This window comes from Elephantulus edwardii, unplaced genomic scaffold (assembly GCF_000299155.1).
Source record: "Elephantulus edwardii isolate Elephantulus edwardi_28Jun2011 unplaced genomic scaffold, EleEdw1.0 scaffold00004, whole genome shotgun sequence".
NCBI lineage: Eukaryota > Metazoa > Chordata > Mammalia > Macroscelidea > Macroscelididae > Elephantulus > Elephantulus edwardii.
Window position 1 is genome coordinate 36,341,809 of NW_006399754.1, and position 12,949 is coordinate 36,354,757.

General features: G+C 47.7%; 1 protein-coding gene across 1 annotated transcript in view; it reads right to left on the reverse strand.

Moving 5' to 3' along the window:
• The window catches only part of STARD13 (StAR-related lipid transfer (START) domain containing 13), a 166,940-nt gene that overhangs the window by 23,412 nt on the left and 130,579 nt on the right, over positions 1-12,949 (reverse strand). The window contains exons 4-5 of the mRNA XM_006879585.1: positions 11,818-11,881; positions 2,063-3,318 (exon numbers count right to left, since the gene is read on the reverse strand). Coding sequence (XP_006879647.1) covers positions 2,063-3,318; positions 11,818-11,881 — 1,320 coding nt within the window. The remainder of the gene's footprint in view (positions 1-2,062; positions 3,319-11,817; positions 11,882-12,949) is intronic.

Consider the following 12,949-nt stretch of genomic DNA (forward strand, 5'->3'; position numbering starts at 1 on the left):
CAGGGGACACAGGACACAGGTCAGAGGACACAGGACACAGGCCAGGGGACACAGGACACAGGTCAGGGGACACAGGACACAGGTCAGAGGACACAGGACACAGGTCAGGGGACACAGGACACAGGCCAGAGGACATAGGACACAGATCAGGGGACACAGGACACAGGCCAGGGGACACAGGACACAGGTCAGAGGACACAGGACACAGGTCAGAGGACACAGGACACAGGTCAGAGGACACAGGACACAGATCAGGGGACACAGGACACAGGCCAGAGGACACAGGACACAGGCCAGGGGACACAGGACACAGGTCAGAGGACACAGGACACAGGTCAGAGGACACAGGACACAGGTTAGGGGACACAGGCCAGGGGACACAGGACACAGGTCAGAGGACACAGGACACAGGTTAGGGGACACAGGACACAGGCCAGGGGACACAGGACACAGGCCAGGGGACACAGGACACAGGCCAGGGAACACAGGCAGTACTGCTGCTTCCGAGCCTCATTCACCTGAGAAAAGTGATCTTTACTTGTGTCATGAGGAGGCTGAGGTGATGGCACAGGTTGTGGGTGTTTGGGCCCATGTTTATTCTCAAAGTGTGGAAATATTTTAGACTGACAGACACAGAGAGAGGAAGGGGGGTACAAGAAGCGGGAGAGGAAAAGAGAGGGAGAGACAGGGAAACAGAGGAGGAGAAAGAGGAAGGGGGAGAAATAAAGGGGGTGTGCAGGTGACGAGATGGAAGAGAGAGAAAAAAGAGGGGGAGAAGATAAGAAAAGAGAGGGCAGGAGGAGGGAGAGGGAGGACAAGAGAGGGAGGAAGGAGGAGAGGCCACAAGAGAGGGAGGAGAGAGGGGGTAAAAGGAGAGGGAGAGAGAGGGAGGGGACAGAGGGAGGAGAGGGAGGAGGAGGAGGAAAAGGCAAAGGAGAGAGAGGAGGGGGAAAGACAGTGTAAAAGGAGAGGGAGAGAGAGGGAGGGAGGGAGGAAGAGGGAGGGAGAAAGGGAGAGAGAGGGAGGGAGGGAAAAAGACAGGCAAGAGAGGGAGAGGGAGGAGGAGGAGGGAGGGGGAGTAAAGGAGGAGGGAGAGGAGAATGGCTGTTAAAGGAGAGGGAGGGGAGGGAGGAAGAGGGAGGGAGGGGAGGGAGACAGGCAATGAAGGGAGGAGGGCGAGGAGGAGGGAGGAGAGAGAATGAGAGAGGGAGGGGGAGGAGAGAGAGGAGGGGGAGAGGAAGAGGAAGGGAGAGGCAGGACGTGCATACAGCACATTTGTCACGTACATACCTGCATAAACAGATTAATAAACCAACAGAATATGCAACAGAAATTTTAAAACTAAGGCCAAAACCAAAATAATCTATGAATGATTATATGAAAAAGCAGTATGATTTGTAAACCTTCACTAAAAAAATTAATAGGTAAGCTGGGTGAAAGGAAAAGCAGTCTACAATAAGGGATTGATTAGCTACTGCAGTTAATGAATGATGTCAATCAATGGTAATTAATATTAGAGAAAACATGCATGCATGATCTGAGGAAATTGTAATTACAATGGCATAGGGCAAAATGCATGTGAATGAAAAGCCAATATGATTTATAAACTCTGGCAGCAGTATAATGAGAAAAAAAAAGAAAAATAATAAACCAAACTAGTAAATAAAACAGATTGAATAGGAAGTGGTTTAAAGAGTATTCCAAGACCCAAAAGTAGAGTATTATTCAAGAAATAAACAAACTGATTAGTAATATACAAATATAAAAAGGATAATTAATTAAATAGGAATGTTTTAAAGACTACTATTGATTCAGTGACTGGGATAATTGGGATGGGAGTGTCAGAGACAGTGCGATTGGCACAGGACAGAGCGGAGTTTAGGGCTGTTGTACATAGGGTCGCTATGAGTCGCAGGTGACTCGACGGCACATAACAACAACAACAACAATTATATCAATAATAAAGTAATAAATCATGTAATAGTGTTTGATTAAAAATGACACAGAAGCACACTGACACAAAGCCAGGGACAGAAAGGTAGGGATGCTGGGGGCCACCCACCTGCTGGGCCTGGTCAGTGAGGCCCCGACCCCAGAGTCCCGCCGTTCTCTGACCCCGGGGGCTTCGGCCTCCATCAGCGACGCTCCATCTCTGTCCACATCGCTGGGGGTGGTCCGGCCTTCAGAGGCGGAGGTCCCTTCGAAGTCCAGGGGGACCGGGTGCAGGGATGGGAGCAAGGACGTGCCAGGTGCCCCGGGCCCATCAGGGGGCTGCAGGTCGGGCAGGAGGTCCCTGGACCAGTCATTGACCACATCCTTTATCCCGTTGACTTGTTGCAGGATGTCATCCAGGCCTGGGTAGACAACGTCCTTGTCCAGGTCCAGCAGGTCCCCAGTGCTAGCATACAGGTGGTTGCCAGGCACATTGTCGTAGATGCTGGCGCGGCTCTCTCGGGAACAGGTGGCCACTAGCTGGGGCGGTCTGGTGCTGGGGTCCTGCTGTGCCCCCAGTGCCACACTTCCACCTGTCCAGGCCCCCTGGTAGCCGTTGTCCATTGGAGCCAGGCTCTCGATGGACAGCGCCTTGGGGAAGGTCCCCGGCTTGTGGTCCTTGGGGATATGCACGAGCAGGCTCTCCTGGGAGCGGAAGGCATGCGCGGGGCCCTGCTCGCTGGCTCCCCACTCACTAGAGCCTCTCAGCGTGCTGGCCAGCACGTCCAGGTCATCCAGGTACATGCCACCCCTCTTGCTGGACTCGCGACCTCTCTGGTCCTGCAGGCCCGTGGCGCCATGCCTGCTGCTGCAACTGCTAGGCTCCAACTTGCTGCCGCCTTTGGTGGAGTGTGAGGGCCCTTGCGGGGAGACCCCTGGGCGTGGTGAGTTCCGGAGGTCGCCATTGGGCAGCTGAAGCCCACTTAGGACCCCAGGCCCCGGCCCCTTGTGCCTGCTGGGCGCCCCTTTACCTCGGAGGGTCTCCATGCGTCTCAGAAGAGACTTGGCCCTGGTCTTCCCTGGCTTCTCATTCTTGGGGTGTGGAGGGTACTGTGTGAGGTCCCGGGAGGCATCCGGTGGGAGTGGGCCCTCACTGCCCCCGCTGCTGCCGCTGTGTACGGAGGACACCTCGGGCTCACTCAGCTCGGTCAGCACACTCTCACTGCTCGGCGTGGTCTTTATCCTAATGTCGCCTGCAGACCCATCTCTGTCGTCCCCTCCTGGGAAGAGCGTGGGCAGGTCGTCCACGCGAGACCATCTCCGGCTGGCCCTTTGGAAAGTCCATTTGTGACTGAGGCAGAGGTCCTCGTCGTCGGAGTCTTCACCCTGGAAGACAAAGAGGCAAGGATTTGTGTGCCTGTGTCACTGCATGGTGGTGGCCCCAGGGGACAAGGGGCTGCCCACCGGGCCTCCTGGACAGCCATCTTGCTGGAAGCAGGACACCAGGTCTTTCCCACTGGGCTTCCAGGTAGATCTGGACTGCCATCCTTCCCACTGGTGGTCGGACCCTCCATCACTAGCTATTACCCTCCAACATCAACTCTGAGAAGAATGGGAAATCCATAACACTTGATTGTGCTTGTGCAAAACCTTTACCTGGACCTGGAGACAGTCGTCAGAACAAAGCAAGGAAACATTTCACGGTTCAAAATCAGGGAAGGTGTACACCAGGGATACAATCTGTCTCCATACCTTTCCAATCTATATTATATGTGGAACAGATAATTTGGGATACTGAGCTCTATCAGAAGGAATGTGGCATCAGGATTGGAGGAAGACTCATCAACAACCTGCATTATGCAGATGACACGACCTTGTTTGCTGAAACTGAAGAGGCCCTGAGGCATTTGCTGCCGAAGGTCAAGGGCTGCAGCCTTCAATATGGATTGAAGCTCAACATCAAGGCAACAAAGATTCTCACCACTGGGCCGATTAACAGCATCAAGATAGACAGTGAAGAGATTGAGATTATTAACAACTTTAGCTTGCTTGGCTCCAAAATCAACACTCTTGGTACCAACAGCTAGGGGAAATAAAAATCAAAAGACAAACTGTATCGGGAAAATCTGTCAGGGAACTTTCCAGAGTATTGAAGAGTAATGATGTCAGTTTAGAGATTAAGGTGTGCCTGATCCAGGCCATGGTCTTTGCAATTACTTGCTATGCATCAGAGAGATGGACAATGACTAAGGATGACAGAAGAATCAATTGAGTTATGGTGCTGGAGAAGAGTATTGAACATACCATAGACTGCTAAAAGAACATACAGAGGAGAGGGTGAAACCAGGCTGCTCCTTGGAGGCAAGAATTCTGAAGCTTCATCTGGCATACTTTGGGCATATTGCTAGGAGTCCTTGGAGAGGGACATCATGCTTGGAAGAGTGGGGGGTCAGAGCAGGAGAGGAGACCCTGGATGAGATGGATTGACTCAGTGACTGGAATAATGGGTGTCAGAGACAATGAATTTGGCTCAAGATAGAGCATGGTTCAGAGCTGTTGTACATAGGGTTGCTATAGGTTGCAAGCAACTTGACAACACATAACAGTAACTGTGGCCTAGTGGGTAAGGAGTTGCACTGCCAACCCAAAGGCATGTGGTTCAAATCCAATACCTGTTCTGTAGGAGAAACATGGATAATCATGTGGTTTACAAATGGAAAAATAGACAAAAAACCATGTCATTTAGAGCCTCTGTAAACCTGCTGGAGGGTCAGCTACGAGTCAGTTCCAACTTACTCCAGTGAGTGGAGTGTTGTGTTTTATTGGTGCAGGTATCTATATCGTTACAGATCTACCTACCTACCCCCCCATCAACACCCCTCTCTCTCTGGTGGATTAGTGGTAAGGATGATGGAAGAACTGATGCCTTTGAGCTGTGGTGCTGGAGAAGAGTCTTGAACATACCATTGACAGCCAGGAGAACAAACAGGTCTGTCTTGGAGAGGATGAAACCATGTTTCTCCTTGGAGGCAAGGATTCTGAAGCTCTGTCTCACATACTCAGGCATGTGGTCAAGAGGGACGGATCCTTGGAGGACATCATGCTTAGAAGGGTGAAGGGACAGAGCAGGAGAGGAAGACCCAAATGAGATGGACTGACACTGTAGGTGGGGCGATGGTTTAGGTGTGTTGGAGTCAGTGAGACTGTCTCAGGACAGGCAGGCTTCAGATCTGCTGTATGAGGTGTAGGTGACTTGATGACACATAACAACAACATCATCATGACATGCAAGCAGCCTCCCCCTTAAACAACAGCTGAGCTTTTCTGACACACGGTGACCCAGTGAGGGTCACTACAATGGTGCCAACATGGTTTCCAGTGGCAGTACTCTGGGGAGAGGCCAACAAGCCTTTCTTCTGAGGTGTCTGCACGTGGAACCTTTCCGTTAGAAGCCAAGCACTTAGCAATATATTGTGCTTTCAAGGAAAAGTGAACAGATTTTCTCATTTTGTTTGTTCTTTGAAAACCTGTCTTCCATATTATCGCATGCAATCTAGCCGGTACCGACTGTTTTCCTCTGACCTCAGCTCTTTGCACATTTTCTTATAATATTTTACTTTGCATTCTCAAGCATCCCTTTGAAATCTTCTGTTCAGCTCTTTTATTTCAATAATAGTTAATATAACTATTCTTCAAATATGTTGTTGTTGTTGTTGTTAGGTGATGTCAAGTCAAGTACAGCTCATAGCGACCCTGTGAACAAAATATCTGAACCCTGTTCATTCTCTTGGCCATCCATGGGATGTTCAGTGCTCTTCTCCAACACTACAGCTCAAAGGCATCAGTTCTTCTTCTGTCATCCTTATTCACTGTCCAGCTCTCAGATGCATCGCAAGTTATCAGAGAGACCATGGCCTGAATTAGACCCACATTAGTCCTCAAACTGACATCATTACTCCTCAATAATTTGGAGAGGTCCCTAACTGCAGACTTTCCCAGTGCAGTATGTTTCCTTATTTCCTGATGGTTGGTACCAAGGGTGTTAATTGTGGATCCAAACAAGATGAAGCTGTTAACAGTTTCAATCTCCTCTCCATCCATCAAATATCTGTACCAACAACTAAATAACTGTTAATATGACTATTACTCGAACATATACACCAACAACTCAAGTTGAAGATGTGGAAACAGAGGATTTCTATCAACTTTTGCAGTCTGAAATTGACCAAACAAGATGCACTAATATTTACTGGTAACTGAAACACAAAATTAGAAACAACATGGAAGGAATGGTGTTGGAAGGTATGGACTTGGTGACAGAAATGAGGCTGGAGATAAGAGGATTGACTTTTGTATAGTCAGTGATTTATTCATAGAAAATGCTTTTTAAAAAAATCCCAAAAGGTGTGGACCTGACCTGATGGACTGCACGGGAATCAGATTGATGGTATTTGTGGAAAGACTCATTGGAGAAAAGCAGTATCAGCAGCTAAAACCAGAGCAGGTGCTGATTGTGGAACAGATTATCAGCCTCAAGTATAAATTCAAGCTGAAGCTGAAGAAAGCGAATGAGAGTAGAACCTTGAGTCTATCCCACCTGAATTTAAAAATCATCTCAAATTAGAGGCATTGAACACTAATGACTAAAGACTGGCGTGCCCTACGAATGTGCTTTACATTTAAAACGAAACATAGAGAACTTGATGTTGTGTTCAGAGCCTGTCACATAGCTGACCCTCCGGTGGGTTTTCAGGGCAGTTAACCCACCATAGATTTCTGCTCCTTCTCCTGGGGAGCAGCTGGTGGCCTCAAACTATGTGTTTTTGGGATTGCAGCACAGCTTCTTAGCACTGTTGTTGTTGTTATGTGCGACTCATGACCCAACTTACAACAGCCCTAAACCCTGCTCTATCCTGTGCCAATCTCATTATCTCTGACACACCCGATTACCCCAGTCACTGAATCAATCCATCTCATCGGGGTCTTCTTCTCCAGTGATGTCCCTCCACCAAGCATGAACCCCTCTCCAAGGACTGGCTCTCCTTGCAACATGACAAAGGTATGTCAGACAAAGTTTCAGAATCCTTGCTTCAAAGGAGCAGCCTGGTTTAACTCTCTCCAAGACAAACCTGTTTATTCTCTTAGCAGTCCATGGTATATCAAATACTCTTCTCCAACATCACAGCTCAAAGGCATAAATTCTCTTTCTATCATCCCTCATCATTGTCCAGCTCTCTGATGCATAACAAGTGATAGCAAAGACCATGGACTGTATAAGGTACACCTTAGTCTCCAGAGTGAACTTATTGCTCTTCAGTACTGTGGAGAGGTCTCTGACAGTAGACTTTCCCAATGCAATTCACCTTTTAATTTCCTGGCTGCTAATGCCAAGAGTTTTGATTGCGAGGCCAAGCAAACTAAAGCTGTGAATAATCTCAATCTCTTCACCATCTATCATGATGCTGCCAGTCGGCCCAGTACTGAGAATCTCAATCCATATTGAAGGCTGCAGTCTTTGACCCTCTGTAGCAAGTGCTTCAGTTCCTCCTCAGTTTCAGCAAGCAAGATTGTGTCATCTGCATAACGCAGGTTGTTGATGAGTCTTCCTTCAATCCTCATGCCACACTTCTCCTCATAGAGCCCAGCCTCCCAGATGATCTGTTCTACATACAAATTGAAAATGTACAGAGATAGGACACATCCCTGGCATACAGCCTTCCCGATTTTGAACCATGCAGTGTTTTCCATGCTCTGTTCTGACGACTGCCTCCTCGTCCAAGTACAGGTTTTACATAAGCACAATCAAGTGTTCTGGGATTCCCTTTCTTCTTAGAGTCAGCCCAGCAAATCTCCCTGGAGACATGTTAGATACACATCTCTTTTTTTAAAAAAAAATTTTAAAAACTATTATTATTATTAATTTCAATGAGCATTTACAGAGATTGTGGATTTCCATTAATTCATTGTTGCACTTTTCTCCCACCCCCCCCCCCCCCATGCCCAGTTCGCTCTTCTTTAAAAGCAAAAGCAAAACTCCTTCATTGGTACACAATCCCCCTGCCCCTCCCACCCTCGCCCTGAGTATACTCCACTCTGCAACCCTCATTCCAAGCTCTTACGATAATCAGAATGCCCTAAGAACCTTAGTAGTCCTAATCCACAATATCAAGAGTCTTCTAAGTATCCTGAAAAATTTACAACCAGGAGAAGATAAAATAGATCAATGGGACCTTCTAAGAATCAAATCCCTATGCACATCCAAGAACTTCTCCAACAAGGTAAAAAGGGAAGCCACAGACTGGGATAAATGTCTCTTGTGAGCAAAGAATTGAAATCACACAGTTAGCAAGGAAAAGTTCCTGTCACATGAAATATTTTATACAATGAGATGTTACCCAGTGTTTATTCAAGCATCTACTAAAGAGATGGAAGGGATCTCTGGTGGCCTAGTGGTAAGGAGAGGTACTGTCAACCCAAAGGCCCACGGTTCAGATCCATCCACTGCTCTGTGGAAGGAAGATGGGCAATCGACTCCCGTGCAATTCGCTGCCTCTGAAATCCTGCTGGAGAGCCAGCTAGAGTCAGTGCTGATCAAACAGCATTTAACAACAAGGAGACTTTACCATGGAGCTCTGGTAGCCTACTGGTTAGGGTGTTGCTCTGCCAAGTCAAAACCAGGGGGTTTGAATCCTCCCTTTGCTCTGCAGGTAGATGGGTGATCTGCCCTGTGAGTCACAGCCTCTGGACACCCACTGGAGGGACATCAGCACAGAGGGACAGCGCGTTGCTATCTTGCTCGTTATTTCTTGTTAGTTAGTTACATGGAAAACAAAGACGTTTTAAGCATAAGCATGATTTGTCATATGAATTGGCAAGACACTTCCAGGGCAGGGCAAATGGAACAGATTTTGTCATTATTTTCTATCTTCTCAGCTTTGTTTATCTTCCATCTCCTCCTCATCAAAGAATCGATGCCTTTGAGTTGTGGTGCTGGAAGGTATTGAACATACCATGAGCCCCAAGAGAACAAACAGATCTGGCCTGGAGAGGGTGAAATCACCTTTCTCCTTGGGGGCAAGGATTTTGAAGCTCTTTCTCACATACTTTGGGCTCATAGCCAGAGGGACCATTTCTTGAAGAAGGACATCATGCTTGGACGGGTGGAAGGACAGTATAGGAGAGGAAGACCTCAGATGAGATGGATTGACAAAGTAACTGGGGTAAATGGGGGTACGTGTGTCAGAGTCAGTGAGACCAGTTCAGGACAGGGCAGGCTTCAGAGCTATTATTCATAAGGTTGCTAGGGGTTGATGGTGACTCGATGGCACAGAACCACAACATCAACAACTTTGTTTCGATTATATGAATGGAAGTGTAATTCTGTGTCTGCTAAATCTACCATCATCTTTGTATTTGAATACTGTGTAACTTTTACGATTTCAGGGGATGGGATGACTGGGGCAATGGGGGTTGGTGTGTTGGAATTAGTGAGACTGGATCAGGACAGGGCAGGGTTCAGAGCTGCTGTATATAGGATCACTATGCATTGCAGATGATTTGACAGCACATAACAATAACAGCGACAACCAGAGCTTATTTTGCAGATATTGCTAAAGGATCTTGGTCTGTAGGGACACTTAGTGATGAATCTTAGGTATCACGAAGCCAACCAATCGGTGGGTGGTTCAAATCCACCAGCTGCCCCAGGAGAAGGAGGAGCAGTCTCGTCTTGTAAAGGGGAACAGCCTTGGAAATCTGACGGAGAATTGAGATGAGTCAGTGTGGACTCAGTGACAGACTGTCTGGTTTGGGAGTTTATCTTGGTCTATGGAAGACTGAAGACTTACACTGAAAAACAACAATGACAACATTTCACTTCCATGGGGGTGGTGAGGGCTCAGTGCTGGAAGCCTCACTGTCCAGGGAGAGGCCTGGAGTGGCCTCTTGGAAGACCCCCTCAGACACAGTCACCATCCATTGTCAGCAGAGGCTGTGTGGCTAAGACAGGGAATAGGCTTCAAGGAAGCATCCAAATGAAGGGGGATGAGGAAGGAAGGCCTGGTCACCTCCTTCCACATATCAGTCCTAAGCACGCTATGACCTTCCAGACACAAGCTGACCCCTGAAAGCCTGTCTAGAGGGTCATGAAGACCTGGTGCTGTGGACCAGCTCAGTCAGTGGGCACAGCATCGCCCATGAAGTTGACCTCTGCACCCTCGTGAGCAGCCACTCAGGATGCAGCTACTGGTCTCCACCCACATGCAGCTAACGAGAAAGAAGCAAAGAGAGACTCCCGGCAGACACGTGTCCACAGGACTCTGGCCACAACTCATCCACCTTGACAGCAGAAAAACTAGACGGTGGCCGTTCTGACCAGGACACAATGGCTGACCCTGGATGGGAGGGAGAAAATTGTGGACCGGAACACTGTCTTAAAAGATGGACACAAAAAAAAAAGATGGACCAGTAGGCGAGCTCTGATGGCCTAGTGGCAAGAAGCTGCACTGCAATCCCAGAGGTGTGCAGTTCAAATCCACCAGATGCTCTGCTGAAGAAGGAGGGACAATCTCCTCCTGTATCAGTCCGATTTGACGGTACACACATAAAAAAAAAAGAAATAATAAAAATAAAAATTTAAAAAATGGACCAGTAAGCCAGACATTACTGCACTGAGATGTACTTAGAAAACAAACAAACAAACAAACACTGACAGAAAACAAATTATTACCATCTAAACACATGGATTACAATGCTGGCAATGCACAGTGATTGGGACATATTCTGAACATAAATAACTTCAATGATGGTGGAAGAAGCACCAGTGAGGATCTTCCATGGTGAAACCAGAGAGAACTTTTCTGTGCAACAATGAGAAACCTTTTAAGGATGCACTTTTAGGTTTGTAATCAAGGCACACCCAGAGGTCCATCAGCTAAAGAACAGATTGGCTGTTCCTTAAAACCAAACCAAACCAGACCAAAGGGTTAGCTTTTACCTTAAAATATAGACAACTTCTCAGTCATTGGAGGGGGGGATTAGAGAAGCTAGATTAATGGAAAGGAGACAACCAGAATACAAATACTGTGGACGCTGACACTGTGGAACTATAACCACCATCACTGAGGAATATATCCGTAACTCCCTGGCAGCAAGCTGATGCCGGCCTGCAGCTGATGGAGGGCTTCACGTGCATGGTGTGGACCTTTGAGAGAATACTGCCTATCTTCATCCCTTGAAGCACTGAGTGGATTTGAAGGACCAACCTTTTTATTAGCTGCCAATGGAAATCGAATACGCTGTGCAAACGTCCAGAGCCCTCTGCAGAGTACCGTATTTTCATGCAGCAATGTGCACCTCATCCTGCTTTGGAAGCACCTAATCCTTTGCTTGTTAGTTTCTCGTACATGTTATCTGAGTTACACACGCGCACACTATTTCTATGTATGCATTGGTTATATGAGGAAAATATGATATCTTCTACTTAGCAAACTCCTGCAGGACTACCTGAAGGAATGAGTTAAAGATATTTGACATCTTTATGCAACCCTCTAGTTCAAGTGAAAGCAGAGCAAATTTCTGAAGGATTACTGTAAAGAACTGAGGTATTTTCTGGAAGCCAGTTGATAAAAAAGGAAGCAAAGTGAAACTTCAGAGCAAAATTTTTTGAAATGAGCTTGAAGAATGGAGATATTTTCTATTTTTATATAAGTACATTGATTAAAAGGAAATAAAAAGAAAACAGGGAGTAAAACAAAACTCAGGCTGGGTTCATAACAGACTTGTTCAGGATGCTCTCGATACAGTAAGATACTTGGAGGACACATACAGAGGGGCGTCAGCCGGTAGCCTAGGACCGGTTGTTTCACCCACAGATGGGAAACCTACCTTTCTCCTTTGGAAGTTCACATCAAGTTTCATTGAGGCACACTTGTTCAATGTATTTAGGCGTCTAAAGAGAAGAGAAAGAGGAAATGTTTACTACCATCAATAATCCTAATCCTACTTCCCAGCTTAATAACTGTAGGCCAGCTAGATGCCGGGTCAGCGTGCCCACAGGGCTGTCAGTGGCTGGTGTTTGCAAGCAGGTGGCCAGCCCTTTCTACCGTGGTGGATTTCTGTGCTGCCTTTCATCTAGTGGAGGAGGGTGTTAAACAGTTCGCACCACACAACCAGCTGTGCCCTGTGGCCCTGACTCACGGTACCTCACGTGTCAGGGCAGGTTCCCCATGACCTTCCCACATGTCATGCTGGTGCCCTGTGACCTCAACTCATGGTACCCCAAGTGTCAGGGCAGGTGCCCTGTGACCCCAACTGATGGTACCCCACATGTCAGGAGACCTGTGACCCTGACTGATGGTACGCCACATGTCTAGTGCCCTGTGACCTCAACTCACAGTACCCCATGTGTCAGGACAGGTGCCCTGTGACCCCCCAACTCACGGTATCCCACGTGTCGGGACAGGGGACCTGTGACCCAACAGATGGCACCCCACATGTGAGGGCAGGTGCCCCATGGCCCTGACTCACCATACCCCATGGTTCAGGGCAGGCTGGTGCTCTGCAGGGCTTTCAGTGGCTGGTTGGTTGCAAGCAGACCACCAGGCCTCACTTTCATGCATTTTGGTGAGTTTAACCATCACACTTTCAGGTAGTAAATGAAACACTTAACTATACCAACTTGGGACTCTTCCTAGCTTGATTTTTAAGAAAATTTAAAAAAAATCAAGGCCGGTAACATCAACTCAATTCCGACTTAACTGACCCTTCCTGTGGGGGTGTGGGCTGTGTGTTTACTGATCTGATTTTCCCTGTTCCTTGGGAGGGCTTGCAGCACCCCACAGCTGAGGCGGACGCCGGCAGAGTCGCACTGCTCGGACCTCTAGGCCTTTCCCTGGGGTTTCTGTGAGAGTTTACAGAGTAAATAGACGTTCCACCCAAGTATTCAAACCCCTTATGTACGATAACATTGACCGCAATGCCTACATTGTAATGTTTACTGTCCAGTCGGAACCGACCC